The sequence below is a fragment of the Linepithema humile genome, chromosome 1 (genome assembly GCF_040581485.1).
Source record: "Linepithema humile isolate Giens D197 chromosome 1, Lhum_UNIL_v1.0, whole genome shotgun sequence".
NCBI classification, from domain to species: domain Eukaryota; kingdom Metazoa; phylum Arthropoda; class Insecta; order Hymenoptera; family Formicidae; genus Linepithema; species Linepithema humile.
Genome location: NC_090128.1, coordinates 5,235,769 through 5,257,393, shown reverse-complemented (window position 1 = coordinate 5,257,393; position 21,625 = coordinate 5,235,769). Strand labels below are relative to the sequence as shown.

At 35.7% G+C, this 21,625-nt stretch overlaps 5 protein-coding genes across 13 annotated transcripts; 3 read left to right on the top strand and 2 right to left on the bottom strand.

Annotated features, from left to right (window-relative positions):
- Positions 1-179: 179 nt before the first annotated feature.
- LOC105679785 (ATP-binding cassette sub-family F member 3) lies at positions 180-3,856 on the top strand. 2 transcript variants are annotated; one of them, XM_012380033.2, is made up of 9 exons: positions 180-391; positions 488-593; positions 776-962; positions 1,311-1,654; positions 1,727-2,219; positions 2,423-2,646; positions 2,724-3,079; positions 3,165-3,385; positions 3,477-3,856. In XM_012380033.2, the coding sequence occupies exons 1-9, from the start codon at positions 319-321 to the stop codon at positions 3,621-3,623; spliced, it is 2,151 nt and encodes a 716-aa protein (XP_012235456.2). In that variant the 5' UTR covers positions 180-318; the 3' UTR covers positions 3,624-3,856. The 2 variants fall into 2 exon arrangements, with proteins under 2 accessions (XP_012235456.2, XP_067217263.1); XM_067361162.1 differs by lacking the exon at positions 180-391 and having other exon boundaries at positions 488-588.
- A 348-nt stretch (positions 3,857-4,204) lies between these two features.
- LOC105679787 (WAS/WASL-interacting protein family member 1) lies at positions 4,205-8,340 on the bottom strand. Of its 6 annotated transcripts, none has more exons than XM_012380037.2 (5): positions 8,076-8,340; positions 7,506-7,669; positions 6,825-7,120; positions 5,969-6,716; positions 4,205-4,901 (listed from the first exon to the last, which is right to left on the bottom strand). In XM_012380037.2, exons 2-5 carry the CDS (start codon positions 7,654-7,656, stop codon positions 4,777-4,779), a joined length of 1,320 nt encoding a protein of 439 aa, XP_012235460.1. In that variant the 5' UTR covers positions 7,657-7,669; positions 8,076-8,340; the 3' UTR covers positions 4,205-4,776. The 6 variants fall into 6 exon arrangements, with proteins under 6 accessions (XP_012235460.1, XP_012235459.1, XP_012235462.1 ...); XM_012380036.2 differs by having other exon boundaries at positions 8,161-8,340; XM_012380039.2 differs by lacking the exon at positions 8,076-8,340 and adding an exon at positions 7,830-8,068 and having other exon boundaries at positions 4,205-5,143.
- Positions 8,341-8,475: 135 nt separating this feature from the next.
- RpL32 (Ribosomal protein L32) lies at positions 8,476-9,804 on the top strand. The gene is made up of 4 exons (XM_012380058.2): positions 8,476-8,599; positions 8,779-8,890; positions 9,198-9,350; positions 9,602-9,804. The coding sequence occupies exons 1-4, from the start codon at positions 8,490-8,492 to the stop codon at positions 9,758-9,760; spliced, it is 534 nt and encodes a 177-aa protein (XP_012235481.2). The 5' UTR covers positions 8,476-8,489; the 3' UTR covers positions 9,761-9,804.
- Positions 9,805-10,060: 256 nt separating this feature from the next.
- On the bottom strand, positions 10,061-16,504 carry Pli (E3 ubiquitin-protein ligase pellino). Of its 3 annotated transcripts, none has more exons than XM_067361204.1 (8): positions 15,678-16,504; positions 13,319-13,501; positions 11,853-12,035; positions 11,518-11,749; positions 11,218-11,424; positions 10,776-11,063; positions 10,354-10,685; positions 10,061-10,252 (listed from the first exon to the last, which is right to left on the bottom strand). In XM_067361204.1, exons 2-8 carry the CDS (start codon positions 13,351-13,353, stop codon positions 10,126-10,128), a joined length of 1,404 nt encoding a protein of 467 aa, XP_067217305.1. In that variant the 5' UTR covers positions 13,354-13,501; positions 15,678-16,504; the 3' UTR covers positions 10,061-10,125. The 3 variants fall into 3 exon arrangements, with proteins under 3 accessions (XP_067217305.1, XP_067217306.1, XP_067217307.1); XM_067361205.1 differs by lacking the exon at positions 15,678-16,504 and adding an exon at positions 15,196-15,337; XM_067361206.1 differs by lacking the exon at positions 13,319-13,501 and having other exon boundaries at positions 15,678-16,503.
- Cbp80 (Nuclear cap-binding protein subunit 1) lies at positions 15,254-21,273 on the top strand. The gene is made up of 12 exons (XM_012380053.2): positions 15,254-15,388; positions 16,826-16,977; positions 17,363-17,831; positions 17,915-18,409; positions 18,536-18,707; positions 18,778-18,983; positions 19,227-19,330; positions 19,665-19,900; positions 19,987-20,165; positions 20,294-20,549; positions 20,675-20,788; positions 20,921-21,273. The coding sequence occupies exons 2-12, from the start codon at positions 16,938-16,940 to the stop codon at positions 21,032-21,034; spliced, it is 2,385 nt and encodes a 794-aa protein (XP_012235476.1). The 5' UTR covers positions 15,254-15,388; positions 16,826-16,937; the 3' UTR covers positions 21,035-21,273.
- Positions 21,274-21,625: the final 352 nt, after the last annotated feature.

The window sequence follows — 21,625 nt, the reverse complement described above, 5'->3', positions numbered from 1 at the left end:
TCACTACCGTAATCATTTGTTGCGTTGAAAAACCAATCGATAGGATTGTTGCAAGATACAATGAAGACTTGAAATAATGTAAAAAATTACATCTACGCGAAATGAACGTTAATAAACATTAAAAATTTTTTTTGGATTTAACAAGGTGCGCTCCGGTGCATAGTTGATTCACCGATTGTTCCAAAATGGCGTGAACATGTGTTCACGTAGCACGGTAGATACTTGACGGCTGATCTGTCAGCGAGACCCGCGCTGGCTCTCCTGATTAGTATTACCATTTTTTTTCACGCTCACCCTTTAAATAGCCACCGTAGTATTATGGCCACTTGCGGCGAGTATATCCGCAGCCAATTTCCGACGATCGACGATGATCTGTATCAATATGTAAAAGGTATGTTCCGTGCAATAACCTGTAAAAGATTTTTACCTGATTCCCCGCGTGACAACGCGAAGCTCTATATTGACGCGTATATTTTCATGTGCAAAGATATCCTAGACAGTTCCAAGGACGACTTCGAGGATAGCGACGAGGTGTACGAGGCTATCGGACAGGTACTCCACGAGGTAGCAGACAAATCTGAAAACGAGGTTAGGTCTGTAAATATGTTCTCACTTGCCATCTTTTAATTAATAAAACATTTACATATTTTTACGAAAGATTGTATATTTTGATAGAACTTATCATATTTTCTGCTGCAAGATTGCAAAAATTATCAATCTTTTTGATGGCACACCTTGATGCTACAACTTGATCATTTTTTTAATACTTTTACAGGCAAATATGCGTGAAACTGCTAGAAATGCTGAAAGGTAATACAAATGATGAGGACATAGACAGGAGAAAAAACGGTGTTAATAAAGTATTAAATGCTCCGGTGCATCTGGGTGCACTAGCTGCTACTTTAGAAGAACAAGTTGAGCAAATCAAGAGTATATGGGTCACAACTAGGGACGATGGAATGGTAATACACATACAATGTATTTATTTTGAACGATAGATGTAATTGCACAGTGATTGTGCAGTATTACTTATGTAAATCTTGATCATTATCAAGTCTTTATCATTCAAATTAATTTTTACAAATAAATCAACGTAGTTTGCTAATTATAATCATGTATTGTTTCCATTATTTGGAAAACTATGCATGTAGGATTATTGTAAAGCGTTATGTTGAATCCATCTCAATATTAATTTATCGATATGATCAATAATATATATAGATAATTTATCAATATGAATGATATTACTAGTTTTTACATTTGATTTATAGACATTGTTTATATATTAATATTTTTTATTATTCCAATAGAAAGTAGATGCTAAAAAATTAGAGAAGGCAGAGGCTAAACTGCAACAGAAACAAGAGAAACGAATTGTAAATGAGCAGGGATCAGCCTCTCGCGTCAGCACTGCCAATAATGCGGCTGAAAGCGCGGCTAGCGCCAGCCAAATGATGAGTAAAAAAGATAGTCGGATGGAGACTAAAGGTGGAGTGAATAAAACCCAGGATATCAGAATAGAGAATTTTGATGTCGCGTATGGCGACAGAGTGTTGTTGCACGGCGCAGACTTGACGCTTACCTTCGGCAGGCGATACGGTCTGATAGGCAGGAACGGACTCGGCAAGACCACCTTACTTAGGATGATATCAAGGTATGATGAAATTCACTGCTCGCTTGTTCAAATAATATTTTCAATTGACATAATTGGTCTCGATTGGTTTAGCAAACAATTAAGAATACCATTGCACGTGCGAGTGTTGCACGTCGAGCAGGAGGTAGCTGGCAATGAGACATCCGCGCTTGAGTCCGTATTGGAATGCGATTATGAACGAAGCGCTTTGCTTAGTCAAGAGGCAAATCTGCAAGCAGCTATAGAGAAGGACGGATCTAAAGACACGTTAGGCGAAGAATTGGCCCGAGTGTACGAAGCGATGCAGTTAGCCGAGGTCGACAAGGCGCCGGCTAGAGCTAGCGCAATCTTATCGGGTCTTGGATTTTCCGTGGAAAGACAATCTTGGCCAACCAAAGCGTTCTCCGGTGGTTGGCGAATGAGGCTTGCTCTCGCGAGGGCTCTATTTTCTAAGCCAGACTTATTGCTACTCGATGAGCCGACAAACATGCTTGATATTAAGGCGATACTCTGGTTGGAAAGATACCTGCAAACGTGGCCAAAAACATTGCTTGTAGTATCACACGACCGCAAGTTTTTAGATACAGTAAGTCTACCCATATTCGCAATAATAATTATTTGATTAATGATCCACTCACGAATATAATTATCTAAAAAATAATCTCAATAAAATTTTAACGATATTCATATTTTTCCTCTAAACTATATTTATATAATAAAAATTTATTAAAGAATAATTAAACATTTTTATTATACAAATATACTTATTATTATTTCTTTCTTCAACAGGTACCCACTGATATTTTGTATTTACGTGCGCAAAAGATAGAACCGTATCGCGGTAATTACGAGCAATTCGTGAAAACGAAAGGCGAGCGCGAGAGAAATCAACAACGTGAATACGAAGCGCAACAGGCGAAAAGAGCACATGTACAGGAATTCATTGACAAATTCCGGTACAATGCGAATCGAGCATCTAGTGTACAAAGCAAGATAAAAATGCTAGAAAAATTGTGAGTCCAATAACATTCTTTACAGCATCAATAGAAATTCTCGATTGGAATTGACATAAATTTACGTTACTCGACAGACCCGAATTGAAGCCGATAGAAAAGGAGAGCGAGGTAACTCTCAATTTTCCCGAAGTTGAGCCACTGAGTCCGCCGATATTGCAGCTTAACGAAGTCTCCTACAGCTACAATGGGACCGATGTGGTATTTAGTAACGTGAATCTTACTGCCAGTCTGCAATCGCGTATCTGTATCGTCGGAGAGAATGGAGCAGGCAAGACCACTCTCCTTAAGATCGTCACAGGCGCACTGAGTCCGACACGCGGCACGGTGCATGTGCATCGTAATCTCAAGTTCGGATATTTCAGTCAGCATCACGTCGATCAGCTAGATATGCGAGTCTGTCCAGTCGAATTGTTACAAACACACTTCCCCGGTACATGCTTACAATTTGCAAACATGTATCCCATTAAAAATTGTTAGAGAAGAGAATGATTTACGATACGTTTGTATCATTACAGGTAAACCGATCGAAGAGTACAGGCGAATGCTTGGAAGTTTCGGAATAAGCGGCAATCTAGCCTTGCAAACTATTAATTCTCTCTCAGGAGGACAAAAGTCCAGGGTGGCGTTTGCCTTAATGTGCGCCGCGATGCCTAACTTTTTCGTGCTCGACGAACCCACGAATCATCTCGATATTGAATCGATCGAAGCGTTGGGTAAAGCTCTTAACAACTGCCAAGTAAGTATTGGATTTTTCTTTCTTGTTTATGTGTAGCTCTAATTTCCAAATTTTTATATTCATCTGTGTATTAATATTTTTATCATTACAGGCAGGTGTAATATTGGTATCGCATGATGAACGTTTAATCCGGATGGTTTGTACAGAATTATGGGTTTGCGGAGAAGGATCTGTTCGATGCATTGAAGAAGGTTTCGATGAATATCGAAGGATTATCGAGAGAGAGCTTGAATTATAAGAAGTTAAATTTTCTTATGTGATATCATCATTTTACGTTGTCTTTTACCGAATAATGCATTATATTGTGACAGTTTTAGAAAAATATCGATTACTTTAATTAAAATAATTTCGGCTAAAGTATCTACTTTATTATATTTAATTTTTTTCGAAACATTTTATCGTTAAAGGTATCTTATTTATTTTTTAGAGATACTTTCCGTGAAACAAATCAAATATAGCAATTATTAATTACGTATGTACGTTTTATTTATCTACTTAACAAGTCTCTTTCTTCCCTTTCTGGTTACAGAATGCAACTTTTGTCCTAAAACAATTCATTATTATAAACTATTTGTTTCTTTAACATATTAAATTAACACGTTACTCAATTGTGACATTTACAATTGAACTTAGAAATTTTCACATTTATTATTATTCTATTATGAAGAAAAATAATAAAAGATATTGTTAGATAAAGAATGTTCTTCCTTTTCTATTTCATTTAGAAACAAATGTTAATCGATATTACCATCTTTTATGTAAAGATTGTATTTTTATTATACATAACGCATTAATACACATTATTCTTAAATCAACGAATTGTTGCTGCATTTGTTTATTAGTATTGAAAAATAAGTTACAACTTTATATTTTGGCCTTTAATATCTAAGCAAATAACTATCAATAGCTGATCATCATACATTGATACATTATCGTGAATTAACGATTTTCATGTGATATTTTTTTCCGTTAATTTTACAGATATATAAGAAAAATATAACACAATGATTAGGAAGATTAACTGAGTATGCTGTTTTAGAATGAGAGTAAATGTTGCCTTTCGCTTTAATATACTTTACATTTCTGTTAGGTATTAACAGGCCTAAAATTTCTAACGATTTCTTCTCTTAATAAGTAAAATCTCTATATTAAATAGATTTCCCTAAGATAAAACTGTACAGAAAATATTGTCTAAAACATTTTATTGTATAACTGCGCTCGCATGAATTCGGGACCACTCTCACTCTCTTTCTCTCGCTCTCGAACGCTTTATATATATACTCTACCGATTCATTCTTTCCATGCTCACTTAGTTTAACAATTTATTGTGGCAGCATTGAGACGTTTGTTAAACAATAATCAATGCACGAAGCAATGATTTAAGTATACATTCAGTATGCCAAAGAAGTCGCGCTGTGTTGCCACTGTTTACTCCCAGATGAAGTATTTAACGAATGCAGTGAGTTAGGGGTAGAAGACGCTTGAAGAGGTGGAGCCGGAGCTTGTTGCTTTGCTGCTGTAATTTTGGAAACGTCATGATTATTTTACCAATAACTGAGCAGTATATTTTGTACATTTCAGGATAAATACTTGTGAAAGTGTAATTAACGTTAAGTGCAATGGCTTGATTGGTTATAGACAATCAGTATAAGTTCGTGTTATATACGATTGTGTCATACGTGTCTTGATGTTTTGTGTTTTTTCCGAAACACAAAGTAGAGAAGCAGCGTCAGCAGAAGTTAGCACTTTAAAAGAAACCTTGAAAAATAATGTCATAAAAAGAGGATGCCTCGTGTAATGCCTCGTGCAAATTGTGTAATATGCATATGAATATATATACATTGCTAAAAGATCATGTTAGCAAATTATATTTACAACATGCGTTTAGTTAGAATGCAATTAAAAGGCGCATCCGAGCATGCCAGCGTCATATACGAGGTGGCCAAAAATTTCTGATTAAATTAACAAAAAATATCAATAAAATAACACTAAAAATATAAAAATAAAACAGTAAAACAAACCAGTAAAAATAAAAAATAACAAGGTTTTATTACTCTTAATATTTTACGTAATTCCCAAGATATTCAACAAATTTGGTAAAACGATGATAAAGTTATAAAAATCTTTTGATATCTTCTTCAAATCGTCGGTTATTTTTTTTTGAATATCCTCAAATTATTTCTTTTTTAATTTTGGAGAACAAAAAGTAATCAGATATTGGATTGAACATTTGCTGCCAGCCAATTACTTTTTATTTTTTAAATTAATTTGTATCTAAAAAAACAATTTTAGAACATTAAAAATATTTAAAAATGTCAAAACCGATGAATTGAAAAAAATATGAAAAAAAAAACTTCCGAAACATTTTTCAGATACATCACGGGAATTGTGTAAAAATTAAGAGCAAAAAAATTTTATAAACTTTCAGTGTTTATATATCGATTCTGGAGTTTTCAACCATTATGCATGCATTATTGTATATTTAGTTTTAGAATAAGGAAGCATATATTTTTATCACCCAACGCCAACATCACATACTCCAAGTAAGTATGTCAAATAATGTGTTTTGCTGATTTCTCTCACCATTCCTGCTGCTGTAGACTTTGACGAATCCCTTAAACGGTTCCGGAGGTGGGAAACTCGACACCGTGTGAAACATCTCAGTAAATCGCATTTCTAAGTCAACGGAGGTCACTGCCTGACCACCGCCATTGCGCACCGACAAGCTTCTGGTAGGAGGAGTCGGAGGAGGCGGTGGTGGCGGTGCCAGTCTCTGATGCGTGGGTGCGGGACGATGCGGGAGCGGCGGCGGCGGCGGCGGTATGCAAGGTGCGGTGACCGTTACTCTCGACGGCGGTGGCGGTGCCGCTCTCATCGCGGTTGCGGCAGGCATGGTGTTCGTTCGCGAGGCCGGCGGCGACGGAGGTTTCATCCGTGAAGTCGGCGGCGACGGCGGTCTCGTTCGCGAAGTCGGCGGTGATGGAGGTTTCGTTGTAGGCATGATACCCGTCCGCGAAATCGGCGGCGATGGTGGTCTCGTTACGGGTGGCCTGAGCACTCGATTCGTATGTCTCGTGGGTTGCGGCATGGTCTCGTTCAGACAATCCTGCGACTGGTGCAACGACGAGGGCACCAAAACCGGCGGCGAGCGCGGTAGTCGCATGCTCTGCGCCCTCGCCACGCTCGCGCTATTCAGATTTAACTTCTTAGGCGGCGGTGATGGCTTCTGTAGAGAGGGAGACGACGTTGGTTTAGGCACGACGGTGGACTTCGCAAATCCTCTGGGTGTAATGTCTGAATTATTTGTCGCAGAATCGATACTTTGTCCCTGCTGTAATCAATAATTTTATAAGTATACAATCAATAATTTTATAAATATACAATCAATAATTTTATAAGTATACAATAAATATTACAACTAATTCAATAATTTTTTTACCTGACTGAATAATTGTGGTTTCTGCGCAGCTGGTGGTGGAACCGGAGGTGGTCCACGCTTTATACTGTGAGATGATCCGGGCGACGAGTGAAGGAAGCTAGAATTATTTACACTTTGTCCCTCCTTGTCCGTCATATTCCCTCTCAGTCCTGTTGGTTTTAATTTTGGCATACCACCCGCGAATAATCCACCCAATGACATAGGCCCACCATTATTGGAGTTACTCACTGTATTGGAATTATTATTCCTACTATTGCTATTCAATGAAGGGCTTGTTGCCTCACCTTTTACTTTCCCTAAAATAGATATTTATTGTTATTTTCTAATTTCTCATGTGATTACATTATAATAAATATAAATTTAAAATGACAATTCTTTATCATATTATTTACTCTTGTTCAATAAATTTGACATTATATACACTTTTGTGTTAAATATATGTTAATAAGTAATATATTTAACATAATATGCAGCTTTATTCCCAATTGCTTATTTAGACTGATATAACATATATATATATATATATATATATATATAGATATAGATATATATCACCAAATATTTTAATTTTAAATTTTTGTTCCCACATGTATATAACAAGACATTTTTACCTTCAAACTTGACAATTAATACAGTTCACGTATAATTTCGTATACTTCTAGTTTACTACTAGTAATTTACCAGCGACAGCTGGTGCACTTTTGTCCACAGTGACAGTTTTCTTCAAAGTTTTGCCCGTCCTTATGGACTGCAGCAGTAAGCCCCTTTGGTCCCCCGCTGGTGGGCCAAAAACGTTGGCCTGCGGAGGCGGCGGCGGCGGTGGCACAGACATTCTCGTTATCCTCCTGCAAAGCATGACAAAGATGTAACATTTGATCGACACCGATAAGAAACGAAATGTCATATGGATGAGGAATTTCTTTATGAGAACGTGAAACACTCCGCGGCAAACCAAAAATATACATCTATGGAATTTTATTTTCTAATTTGACGGCCATTATTTACGATTTACGATTTCGGATCGTTCCATCGAGATGTGTCATTCACGCGGGGAGGGATCAGCCCGTTTCCCGTTTTCAGAGCGCAGATGAGAAAATCCCAGGAACAACGAGGCCCTGGTCACAGGGACCGGTGGTGTGCGGTCCCCGACGATGAGGCCCTCGGTAATAATCCCGCTAAATCCCGCGCCGAGGTGTTCACGTGTGCGAGGGGAAAAGACATTTCTTCTTCGCGCGACGCGCGAGAACACACCTTAAAGGCCGTTTTTATCCCTTTATCTTGCCCGTGCCGTTTCGCACGCGTGCGATTGTGATTATTACGGGATGCGAGCGATTACCCAGATTAAACGGCTGTCGCAGCTGTATTTACGTCCGGAGATAGAATTCGCGGCCAATGACACTCATAATTAAACGGGGGCCTGGCGGATGGGATCCGTGCCTATGATCCGCACTGTGACACGGCGACATAGATTATGGCGTCATCAGATCCGTCAAAGCTGGGGGTCCACTCGCGCCCTGCCATGAACGACGAATATCGCAAGTTGAGAAATACGCTGTCGCGAATTGATTTTTCATCCGCGTTTTCAATCGCGAATGGTAAGGGTATATTCACAAATCCATACAAATAATCTGGACCAATCATATATGCCTAAAATAAAGGAAGCCAATGATTGGTCTATTTCCTTATGCATATGCAAGTTTGTCTGGATATACCTTTAGACTCACTGGTTTCTTCTTCGTATGGTTAATAACCTCTTTCTTTTACGACAGGGAACGGTATGTATTACGCGTAAAAATCTGTAACTTTCTCAATAATCATGTATAAAACGAACGTTATGTAGTAATTAATTGATCGTCAATGATTTTTCCTAGTGTTTAAGCGTAATATTTTGTGGAATAAGATAAAAGCGCAAGAAATATAATCAAAGTGACTCATATTGTATCTATTGTTTTAGTAATTCTAAACAGAACAAAATGTCCATTCGACCGGTCTACCGACCAAAAATTGTAAAGAAGAGAACTAAAAAGTTCATAAGGCATCAAAGTGATAGATATGACAAACTCAAGGTTGGTATATTGCTTCATTTTTATAATTGCATGTGCGTGTCTGTAAAGTTTGGTTATGTATTTGTATTATGGATTGCATTATATTTATGTGATAAAAAATACTTTGCAATCGAATAAATTTGCTAAAGCCTTTAGTAGGATACACAGTATTCAACTCAATAAAAATTTAAATATTTTTCTTGCATGCCATATTTAATGTCATTAATTTAACCGTATTCTGCAATCACTTATTCTTCAAAGTTTTAATTTTCTGGATATCATTAAGTGGCATATTTTATAAAAACTACAATTATTTAATATTTTGTAGCGCAACTGGCGTAAACCAAAAGGTATCGATAACAGAGTCCGCAGGCGTTTCAAGGGACAGTATTTGATGCCTAGCATTGGATATGGTAGCAATAAAAAAACACGGCATATGCTACCAACTGGCTTCAGGAAGGTCCTAGTACACAATGTTAAGGTAAAGAACACTTTGAAATCAATAAATTTAGATACTTATCAAAACTAAAATTTGCATGGAAAAAACAAATTCCTTAAGCAATTGCAATCATCTTTGTCAAATTTATCTTACATCATATATTTTTTATCATAATTTATTTGTTGTAACGTAATGTTATAGAAATAAAAAAAAAATAGAATATAAGGAGATATATTTTCTTTTCTATTTTTTGTATACTTGATAATATATAAATAAAGGCTAATTATTTACAGGAACTTGAAGTCTTGATGATGCAGAATCGTAAATTCTGTGCGGAGATTGCACATGCAGTCAGTAGCAAAAAAAGGAAAGCTATCGTTGAGCGTGCACAACAGCTCTCGATACGTGTGACTAATGCCAGTGCACGTTTACGTTCGGAAGAGAACGAGTAAACATTGTTTTCCGTCTGTATTTTGGAAATAAAATATTAAAAATATTTCCTGTCTTCTCAATCTTAGTTTTTTTTATATAAACATTTGTAAAACTTAAAAAAACTCAGAATTCTTGAACTGTTCACATATGTAACAGTAATAAGCTTTTCAAGTTGCAAGATTTATTATATTTATCGATTCACTTACTGAATGCGCAATTGCAGATCCAGTACGCATAGTAGTTTACATCTGTTCTTTAACACGTAGAAAAAAATAAAGAATTTTATTATGGGTGTTCAACGCGATTATTCACGCATCGGAGGAGTTTAATAATCCTTATATTTCTTAAGAAGTTATTAATATTTCTACATGCTTCCATTATATTTTCAATCTACATTATCCTGAAAAATTAATTTTACATATCCTGGCGTTCCCTCCAGCGGCACCGCGCAGAAGGGACAGATCGCGATATAGCCGTTTGTGCCATGCGGTATGGCTACCTTTTCCCAATATCTGCAAAATAAATATAAATAACGAATAGAAGACATCGTGTAAAAAAAATCAAATGGTATACTTCAAATATAATAGACTAGCGATTGGCGTAAGTTACTAACTTGACAGTCTTTTCTGTCGCCATATGTCCACAAGGACTAAATGCGTAAGTGGGCGGTCCGCAGTCCACGTAGAAGGCAGGCTCTATTCCCATAGATAGCTTGACTACTGCTCCTGCGACCAGGCACATAGGACACCTCCTTGTAACCTTGTCCTTCTCCTGACCCCAATCGTGATGTCCTTGCACGTGACCACACTTGAGGTAAACATATGGCTGCTGCTGCGCCGAGTCCGAAGCCGCTTTGCGCGGTATGACCAACGTATTCAGGCCTACTGGACACTGCGGTCTGCCGGCGTTTATAGCGTCAACTAATTCCTCCAAATCTTGTTTCGTCTGCAAAGAAACATGCACATTACATTACAAATAATGAAAATTGCGCAATATATAATTTGAAAAATTTTTTTCGAACAAGACAAAAATTACCGGAGACTTCGCGAGGCCTTCGGCCGATCGCCAGAGTAATGTAGCGCCGCAGAGATCGATGAGGGTGCCGTCTTGCAGAACATTGTTCTCATCCTCCACGACGTTACCCTTCTGTTGAGCGCTCCGACTCTCCCTGAGCGAAAATACTCCTCCGCCCACGCTGACTTCTCGCCAGAAACCGCACTGCGCCTCACCGCCGCAGAACTGACCCCGTGGATGCATTATCAAGACCCCATTTGTTGTGAGTCCATCAATCTCGTGATTTTCCTGCCATTTAGTTGCCTTTTCCTATAAAAAAATTATTTATAAAATATCTTCTAATTGAGGAAACTCATTTATTTATTAATAAATAAATTTGTTTAATGATACGTTAATAGCAAAAATAATGTTTGCATACGACATATTGAATCGTACGACCAATCGTAGATTTTTTGAATCTTACCCCTAAAAAAATGTTACTCGAGCTGTCGAAGCCCGCGGCGTAAATCCTGGCGATTCTGGGATCGGATCGATCCGCCAAGATCCGACAAGCAAATCTGCTGATGGTGCTCTGTGCGACGCGTCCTTCGTTAGCGGGCCCGCCGTCGGCACCGCCGGCATACGTGTCCATCACTACGAAGTCAATGGGCGACTCGGACGAACGGCCGATCTGTCGAACAAATTTATCTAATAAATATAATTTGATAAAACAATTTGACGAAAATTTAATCAATTATATTACTCATAGAATATCTAGACTTACCTGAAACATATCTGTCTTCTCATCCCCTGTATATTCGACAATAACGGCCTGTGTTCTGGAAAGTGTGTACGAAATCGAGTGCTGCTTTGTATTGAGAATGGCTTGCGAACTATGGGGCGTTTTAACGATATAGTGTTTGCTACGCTTAACGCCGTTTGGCACGCATCTTTTGTATAATACGAATTTACTTCTCCTTCTTCCCCTATCACCAGGTGGAAGGTAACCATTGTATCTGAAAAAAATTCAAAGGATTCGTTAGTTACAACGTTTCGCCAGTTTTCTACTTTATATTATACATAATTTTCGTATTCTTTTTTTTTGCTGGGAAAACTCACCCAAGTATAACTAGTTCACCGTATTTCACTACTTGTTTTGGCTTCTCATGATGATAACTGTGAGACCGATGTGGATTGCCATGTGAATGGCTGTGACTGTGTATGTTGCGTGGACTGTGAGGTGCGCCGACCGTCTCTCCTTCTTCTACGAGCAATGGGCTCTCACTACTACCGCCGTCAGATCTAATATAAAACACACAAGATGTGTATATATATATATATATATATATATATTTTTTTTTTTATTTGAGCATGTAAGGTGATAATTCCCATCATCACAATTTATTGTTATGCAATATTTTTCAATATTAAGTACTTGAGTAATAATCAAGCTTCAAATTAAACATTCGCTACAAATAAATTAATAATTGAAATTAATGCAATAGTAAGAATGTTAAAGTTAAAGTTAATTAAAAGATATCATTGTTTCTAGAGTATTGAATAATTTTTTAATTATCAGAAGATTCAAGCAATTATTTTCTTTTTTAATGTTTGAGGTTGACAAAAATTATTTATGTGTGACAAAAATTATTTATGTGTGATAGTGTCACTTTACATACAATAATATAACACAATTAGTTCTTTGCAAAATAACTGATTTCGTATAAATAAACGCAGTGATATTCTATGAACTAAGCCCATGAAGCAATTAACTTTTTTCTCTTATTATGATTTTTAATATTGCAAGAGGAGAAGAAAAATCCTTAGACAGAAACAATGCAGTCATAACAGCCCTAGTTAGGAGATCGTAAGAGTAAAATGGAGGATGAATATAATCTTATGGAGCACTTTGCACTAAACTGTACAAATTATACTCATTCCCTGAGTATTTCAGTAACCTTGCGTGACTGTAACTTCCACCAGGAAGAAAAGGAGGTTCCATTGGGAATTGAAACGGGATTAATATGTTAATAACTGTTGAACAGAAGGATGTCTGTAACTGGAAATACTTCCTGATACCAGAAGAAAAAAAAAATATCAAACATATGAAAGATTGTGTAGCAAAGTTTCAGTATTTTCAGAATTCTTACGTCAACGTGACTTAATATTGTTAATGTACCCGTGAAAACCAGCCAATTCAGTCAGGCAGACGATTTTTTTTTTGCACTTTTGAAAGCTCTTTTCCATATCCCGCATTATTTAAAGATAACAGCAAGGTTTTTTTTTGCTGATGAATAAAGCACTCGACACATCGTCCATACTGTACAGTAGATCTGTATGCTAGATTGCGTTTTCCTTTTATTTTACAACGCAGTTGTTTTTGCAAAAGCTCTTATTTTCGTGTTTCGCATAGACAGCACGATATGTTTTCGCGTATTTCTTACAAACGTGTATGTTCCAAAAAAAAAAAATTCAAATCGCATCTGATCATGAAAGCAATGCCGTGAACGCAAAACGAGACAGAGAGATAGCTTTTCCTTGCGGCTTTTTACATTACGTAATACGTAAACCGTAGACTTACTTACCGCGAAGGGTATGGAATGCGTTTAGTTACTGGCATCCTCCTTTCAGTGGGATTTATAGACTACTACTTCCATGGTACTTGAAAGGGTACTTGGTAAGGACGGGCAGTCTTAAGGATCTTCACGCGGTTGCAGACAAATCTGAGCAATTGCATACGCGGCAAGCTGCGAATTGGTAATTATGATCTGCAATGAGAAATATTCAAAATAAGGATCATAAAATTGAGAGCTTCCTCTCTTTTTTTTTTTTTTTTATTTATTCACGCGAGTAAGTTTGTAATGCGGTTTTTGCGTAATAGAATTTTTCGGTATCCGTGAAAATGCACGTGTAATCGCCCGTCTTTACTGTTGCCTCTTAATTGCTTCCCTTAATGACTATTGGTAATTATTATTGGCAAAAATCGGCAAAATTTTCTTGGCTTTCGCGCTATCACGTAGCTATCCCTATAATCATTCTAATATCACATATGCTTTGATAAATAAGTAGTCGATATAATTGAATTCGAATAATATAAAGCCCTATGAATGTGGTCCTATTTATTAATCAAATCAAAGTGTATAATAAAAAGTGAGCTATTAGACCAATGCTGGAGGTTCGTGCTCGTATTTATATGTTTATTTCAGATGACATAACGTTTTGATCAATATAAATTAGTCAACGTACAGATTCAAAGTTTCAACATATTTGAAGAGGTCAAATTTATGATTCAAGCGTACAATACAAACTCAAACATTTATCATTGGCCCACTTTTATTATACATTTAAATTAAATTCAGGTTATATTAAAAAGATAAAAATGGAACTTATTATTTTATTACGACTCTTGGCAACGCTGCTGGTTTTTTGTTTCGTACTTTTCTTCTTAATGTTCGTAAATTAAATCGAATTGTTTAATAATGTGAATAAAAAGTGTTTCCATCTAATCATCCTCAAATTTTCTCTACAGATACCTATACACATATGTAAATGGGCTATTACGACTGCTGTAATTTGTATATTCCTTCCATCTGCTCAAACTTTGATTAATATTTTTTGATATACAAAAATTGCCTTATTTAAGTCGATTTATTAATTAAAATTAATAACAAAAATTAATTGAAATTAATTAGTTAACAAAAATTAATTAAAGTTAGTAATCTACATTTTCTTTTCACTATTCATTTTTCATGGGTATCGTGTTTCATGATTGACAATAAAATCATTCAGTAAAGCTTTGAAATAAAGTGTGTCCATGCTGTACACAACAAGATAACTATCGTAGCTTTCAGCTTACTACATTAGCAAGCTATTAACTGACGCATAAGCAATTACAGCAAGAATGTCAGCAGGCATTCAAATTAAGACGAAAGTGTACTTATCGCGCATAATGTAAACATATCTTTCGTAATCGTTTAAACAATGCCAATTGCATTCCTGACGTTTCGAAAATTTTATCATTTTCGCAATCGGTCGTAAAACAATTTTTATTAACAATCGTATTCTCAAGGATAGTCCTGCGATGTGCTTTCCTTACGATTTTTATATTATTATCAAAGAATAAAAAATCGATATAACTTTATCAAATTCGATTTTGCGACAGATAAGTGCGATCTTTCTCCAATTGTTACAAAATTCTTTGCACACATCTATCGCGTTAAAAATTGGATCCACTGGAATTATAATTCTTGTTTATTACACATACATTGTTAATTCGATAAATTCTGCACTTTCCAGTACTGCACTGCCTTTTTGCATTAAAAATGGAGCAAACAAATAAGAGATAATTATTTTTGTGAAAGAAAACAGAGGTAATACTAAATTGTGTGCGGTGGACTAAAGAGAACAGGTCCGATTATTAAATGCTAACAAAATTATCGAGCAATTGTTATTGCGCATTTACATGCACTTCGTTGCGATGGGCTGAATAGTGGGCGCATAAACAAAAGCCAACGTGGGACGGTGACGTTAATCGAGGATGAACAAGCGATCCAGTGCACCAGTCAATTTCACGGCACGACAAGCATCTCTGACGTGGTTCGAACGGTAGCGTTTAAAGGCGTCGAGAAGACCTCGGCAACCGTGTCCTGTATTTGGTAAATACGCAAAACACACACGCAGAAATGTATCTATATATGCGCCACACGACGCAGTATCGGTTGCAGATAGGGAAATCGTACGGTGCACTGCGGCACGTCGATCGGTGTGACACGATTGTCATGCAATGCTATCGACCGCGCGCGGGGGAGGACCGCTCTCACACATACGTACACATCTTTCTCTTTCTCTCTCTCTCTTTCGCTCTCTCGCTTCTCTTTCTTTCTCGCCCCCTCTTTCTTTCTCTCACTTCGCTTTGGGAAAAGATAAATAATACTGATTATTTACCGAATCACCATTGTGGCACTCTCCGCATCCGTACGGACTCGCTGCACGACGCGACGTACACACGATTAGCAGCGAGCAAGACTGAGTCCTTCCACTTCTTCTTTCCGCTTCTTCTATGAATGTCTGATCTCTATTGGAAACACAGCAGCACTCTTGCCGTCTCTTCTTCTTTTTTTTTTTCCTCTCCAAAAGAAGTCCTCTAATTGCGAACTAGTGATTTCCTGCTGCACACTGCTCTCATTTCACGCTTTCGTCTTCATCGAATCGCCGCGGTCCGTCGTGTTTATGAGCAACGACGACGACGACCCTCGGACAGGACGGCGACCCATGATTACGCGGGTTATGCGAATGTCATATCGATTACTGACACCGATTCCCGTCTCTCGCGGCTCCAACACTTCACGCCCGTCCGTATCACGTCTTCGCGACGCGCGGGCACTCAGCTTGCCTCCGACCGTCGATGTTTGTTTTGTGTTACGCACGTAACTGCGCGATAGGTGTCACAGGAGACAGACTGTGTTTCCGCGACGATCGGAGTTCTGTTTTCGTCGCGAAACACACACAGGCACATGCATATGCCCAAGCACACACCGCGCTACTAAACACACCGACGAACACTGGCGAATTGCTTTGATATGCACAGCGGGCGCGATATATATGGCGACGCTCCAGAATGCGCGCAAACGCATTAAATTCAGCCGCGAGATAACAACTTGCTCGCGCACTACCCGATCTTACGTGACAAACGAGAAAATCGGATTATTTTGATCCAATTTCGTTTTAAATATACGAAGTGTTTAATACTTTTCCAATGATATATTTTATGGCATTCCTAAAGCCACTTAAAACGGAGAAAGAATATTTGCGGCGTTCTTAAAGTCATATTTTACGCCACTCGAAAGGCATTTTCTTATGCATATGCATACGCATCTATGCAAGTTTGTCTGAATATACCTTAATACGTAACCAATTAGAAGCTTAATATAGGCGAAATGACGTAACGTTACGTTTTTATTAAGCTTCTGATTGGTTGCGCGATTACGCGAAAAGTATGTGCCACGAGTGTTATTTTTATGCTTAACCTTGTATTGCATCCCTATCTTATGCTTTACTACGTCTATGATTGTGACATTTAGATGCTGTTATAGGTTACAGTGGATTCCGGCATTGCGTGTTAAAAACTGTTAATCACTGCTAATAACGAACGATATTTTAGTACTATCAGTATTGAAAGTGTATATCAGACGTAGCCTATGAAACATGAGTCGTAGAAGAGTACACGAAGAAGATGATGGCTACGGTAAGTAACGATATTTTTCAGTCAAGATTTTTCTGATACTGCAACTCACCAACTTTGACTAATTATTTTATTCCAATAAAATTATATTTTGAATAGAAAATCGTTATTAATATATGTATATATGTTAATATATTATGCATAATCATATAAAAACAATTGAATAATAGATACAATACATATGTACATATACAATAATCTGTAAAAGCTATCAAATAAAGATTACTATTTTTCTCTGCTTTTACTGTGTAAAAAAGTCGAAAAGAGATGAGTTTAGATGCTACTATAATATTTAAATATGTAAATTTATGCACTTGTTTATATGTTTAATATATATCTACACACTTAAGTAGCAATTTTTTAGAGCTATGAATGTATTCTTTTTCAGAAAGAGTATATAAAAAGCGTAGGAGAGTGTCGGAGAATCAAGAGATTGAAGATCGTCTTGAATCTCTTATTCTCCGTGTTGGAGAGAAATCAACATCATCTTTGGAAAGTAACTTAGAAGGATTGGCTTCTGTATTAGAAGCTGATCTGGGTTTATTCCGTAGTAAGATTCTTCGGATTTTAACAGACTGTGCTATTAAGATGCCAGAGAAGTGCACAATTTATACCACTCTTGTTGGTTTGCTGAATGCTAAAAATTTTAATTTTGGTGGGGAATTTGTTGACTATATGGTAAAAAATTTCAAAGATTCACTGAAAGCATGCAAATGGGATGTAGCTAGATATTCTCTCAGATTTCTAGCTGATTTAGTAAACTGTCATGTTTTATCATGTGGATCATTGATGCAATTGTTTGATAATATGCTGGATGCTGCAAATGAAGATGGTGTACCACAAGTAAGACGTGACTGGTATGTAAAAAAACTTCATTATATGGACTAAAGTTATATAATCTTTAAATTGCTTTCTCTAATAATTATAAATAATAATACAGGTATGTTTACGCTGTTCTATCGACATTGCCATGGGTTGGGAGAGAATTATATGAGAAAAAGGAACAAGAATTGGATCACTTAATGGTCACAATAGAAATATTTTTGAACAAACGAAGTAAGAAACATCAGCCAGCGTTAAGAGTTTGGTCAAGTGATACACCTCATCCCCAAGAGGAGTATCTAGATTGCTTATGGGCACAAGTTCGTAAGCTAAGACAAGACAATTGGGCTGAGAAACATATTCCACGACCATATCTTGCGTTTGATTCAATTCTGTGTGAAGCATTGCAACATAATTTGCCGCCTTTAATGCCACCACCACATCATGAGTCTTATTCCTATCCATTGCCTACTGTTGTTTTTCGTATGTTTGATTATACTGATTGTCCTGCTGAAGGACCATTATTACCAGGAAGCCATGCTATCGAGAGATTCCTAATAGAAGAGCATTTGCGGCAGATAATTAATAATTATTATTTTGAAAGAAAAGATTGGTAATATATATATATATATATATATATATATATATATATATATATATATATATATATATAAAATTTTCTACAATTATTATTTTTATTTCCAAATTACATGGACTATTAATCATTTTCACTTTGCAGTGCTGCACAACTATTGAACTTCCCATTCAAGGCCAAAATTCCCTTAGATTATTGTATAGTTGAAGTGATATTCAGTGAACTGTTCAGACTGCCTACTCCAAAACATTTAGAGATTTCTTATGGCTCAATTTTGATAGAACTCTGCAAGTTGCAACCTTCAACTATGCCACAGGTTATAAAAAAATTTAACATTTTATTTGACATTATAGTGAAATGCTATAAAATAAGATTTTAAATTTTAGGTACTAGCGCAAGCCACAGAAATTCTATTTCGTCGTATAGACAGTATGGCAGCTACTGCTTTTGACCGTTTTGTCTGGTGGTTTGCTTATCATTTAAGTAACTTCCAGTTTCGTTGGTCATGGGAAGATTGGGATTCCTGCTTGCAACGTGATTCAGAACATCCAAGACCAAAATTTATACGAGAAGTTTTGCTGAAAGCTTTGAGGTCAGTATGTCATAAATTATTGAGTTGTGTAATGAGTAATTTCGGATTTTTCAATAAATTTTGTATTGGAAGTTCTGAAATTACTTATTACACAACCCAATACTTTTGATAAATTTGATTATCTAAATTATATTATTTTGTAGAATATAATTTAATATTTTTCACGTAATTGAGACAACTATCATAGTTGCCCATTATTAAAATTTGAAAGTGAAATCATGCGTAAAATTTGTACACTTTCAGGTTATCATATTATCAAAGGATTCGAGATATGATGCCAGACACGTATGTGGATTTGATTCCGGTAACTCCAGATCCTGTATACAAATATTCATCTGAAGGTGCCAGTAAGTATGCAATAATGGAATAGAAATCTAATGGTATTAGGATCAAATCTATCTTGCCAATCAAATGCACACTCTTTTGCAAAGTTTTTTGTACTTTATTTGCACTTTTAAATAATTTCTCTTGTTGCAAAATTCTTAGTCACTTGTGTGTAAGCGTAAATGTATATGTATATGTATGACCACAGTGTGTGTGAGCTCAGGTCTATAGATTTGCTAAGCCCAAGTGACTGTGCAGTTCAGTCATCCTTGTGGAAAAATGACAACTTATTTTTTAATTATTATTTGATAGTGACATCTGACAAAAAAGATTTTTATACTAAACAAACTATTTCAGGTTCACTTCCTGGTACAGTTGCAGCACATGAATTGGTAGTTTCTATAAGACGCAAATGCACACCAGAAGAAGTATTAAATGTATTAAATACATTGCCAGGCCCTAAAGAAAATGAAGAGACGAATAATTACAATCCTTTAAAGATCGATGTTTTTGTACAAACTTTACTGAATCTCGGCTCGAAAAGTTTCAGTCACAGTTTTGCAGCTATAGTTAAGTTTCATTACGTTTTCAAGGTGAGTTAGAATTATTGTTCTCATTTTAAATGCTTATATATTTCTATGCATGTACATTTTTTTATACAAGTATGTTTTGTTTACAGGTACTTGCTGAAACAGAAGAAGCACAAATATGTATATTAAGAAACATGTATGCATTGTGGAAGAATCATTACCAAATGATGGTAGTATTAACGGATAAGTTTTTAAAAACCGGTATTATTGAGTGCAGTGCTATCGCTAACTGGATATTTTCCAAAGAGATGGCATCAGAGTTCACAAAGTTCGTTTTATTTTTGTATTTTATTAAAATGTGTTCATCTATTTCCTATAAAATTATTAGCAAAATATTACGCAAAAAAATATATCAGAAAATGGTAATACAAAAATCGGGGAACTTTTTGTTTTTAGGTTGTATATTTGGGAAATACTGCATTTGACAATACGTAAAATGAATAAACATGTGACAAAATTGAGTACAGAGTTAGCAGAGGCCAGGGAGAAATTAAGAAGAGCGGAAAGTAGGTCAGGCTCGTCTTCGGAAGACGAAGACAATAACAAGGATAGAAATAGGGAGAGGCCATCTGAAGATGTAGTAGAACGAATGGAAGAGAAATTGGAAGCTGCACAAGCGGATCAGAAAAATTTATTTCTCATCATATTTCAGGTATAAAGAAGTGTTACTTATCATTAAAGATAAGTAGTATTTTTTAATTATTATTTACATATAAGAATTCCTAAATGCACTGTGTATATATAAGATTTATATCGTTATATATTTTTTTCTTTCAGCGGTTTATAATGATTCTCTCGGAACATTTAGTGCGCTGCGACACAGATGGAATTGACTACAATACGCATTGGTATAAATGGACTGTTGGGAGATTACAACAAGTTTTCTTATCCGTGAGTTCTACCTATTATTGCAATATTAAAATATTTTACTTTATGAAGAATATAAATATTTATTATAATTTTTGTTTGCTTTTTTTTGCATTACAATTACAAAATGTTTGAATATCTCTATTAATTTTACAGCATCAAGAGCAAGTACAAAAATACTCTTCAACATTGGAAACTTTGCTTTTCACTCCAGATTTGGATCCTCATATTTTGGACGTATTCCATCAATTCGTTTCTTTACGGGCGTAAACGTATACTTAAAAATACATTTATTTCTTTTATGTGTTATGCATTAAGTAAAAAATAAATTATAACAATTTAATTATATAAATACTTCTGTTTGCAATATAAGAAAAAAATATGATCTAATTCATATTTCAGTTAGTTTATATTGCAGTTGACAAAAATTGGTTTTAAGAAATTGATTTCTTAATTTGCTTATATTTTCATTTTTGTAGAATGTCTAATAAAATGATATATGTGCAACATATTGTTTTATTATTATAATTATTGCAGTATAAATATTTTTCAATATGGTACAATAAATATTTCTTCAGTAATATAAAAATAAATTATAAAAATTTTTTTCTTATCTTTATGTACTCTTTATTGAAATATATCACAAAGAATTAAATAAAACTTTAAATTGGCCTTAAAATATGTGTTTATTTATTTATATAGCCTATATAATATATATAGTACATAGTAAATAAAAAAGTATTTTAAACTAATCATAGAAGTGTATAACTGACTAAAAAATAAACATATTTATAGGTAATAAACTTATTTTTTATGATACTTTTCTTGGATATCTATTATAAATAAAAAACAAAATAAAAA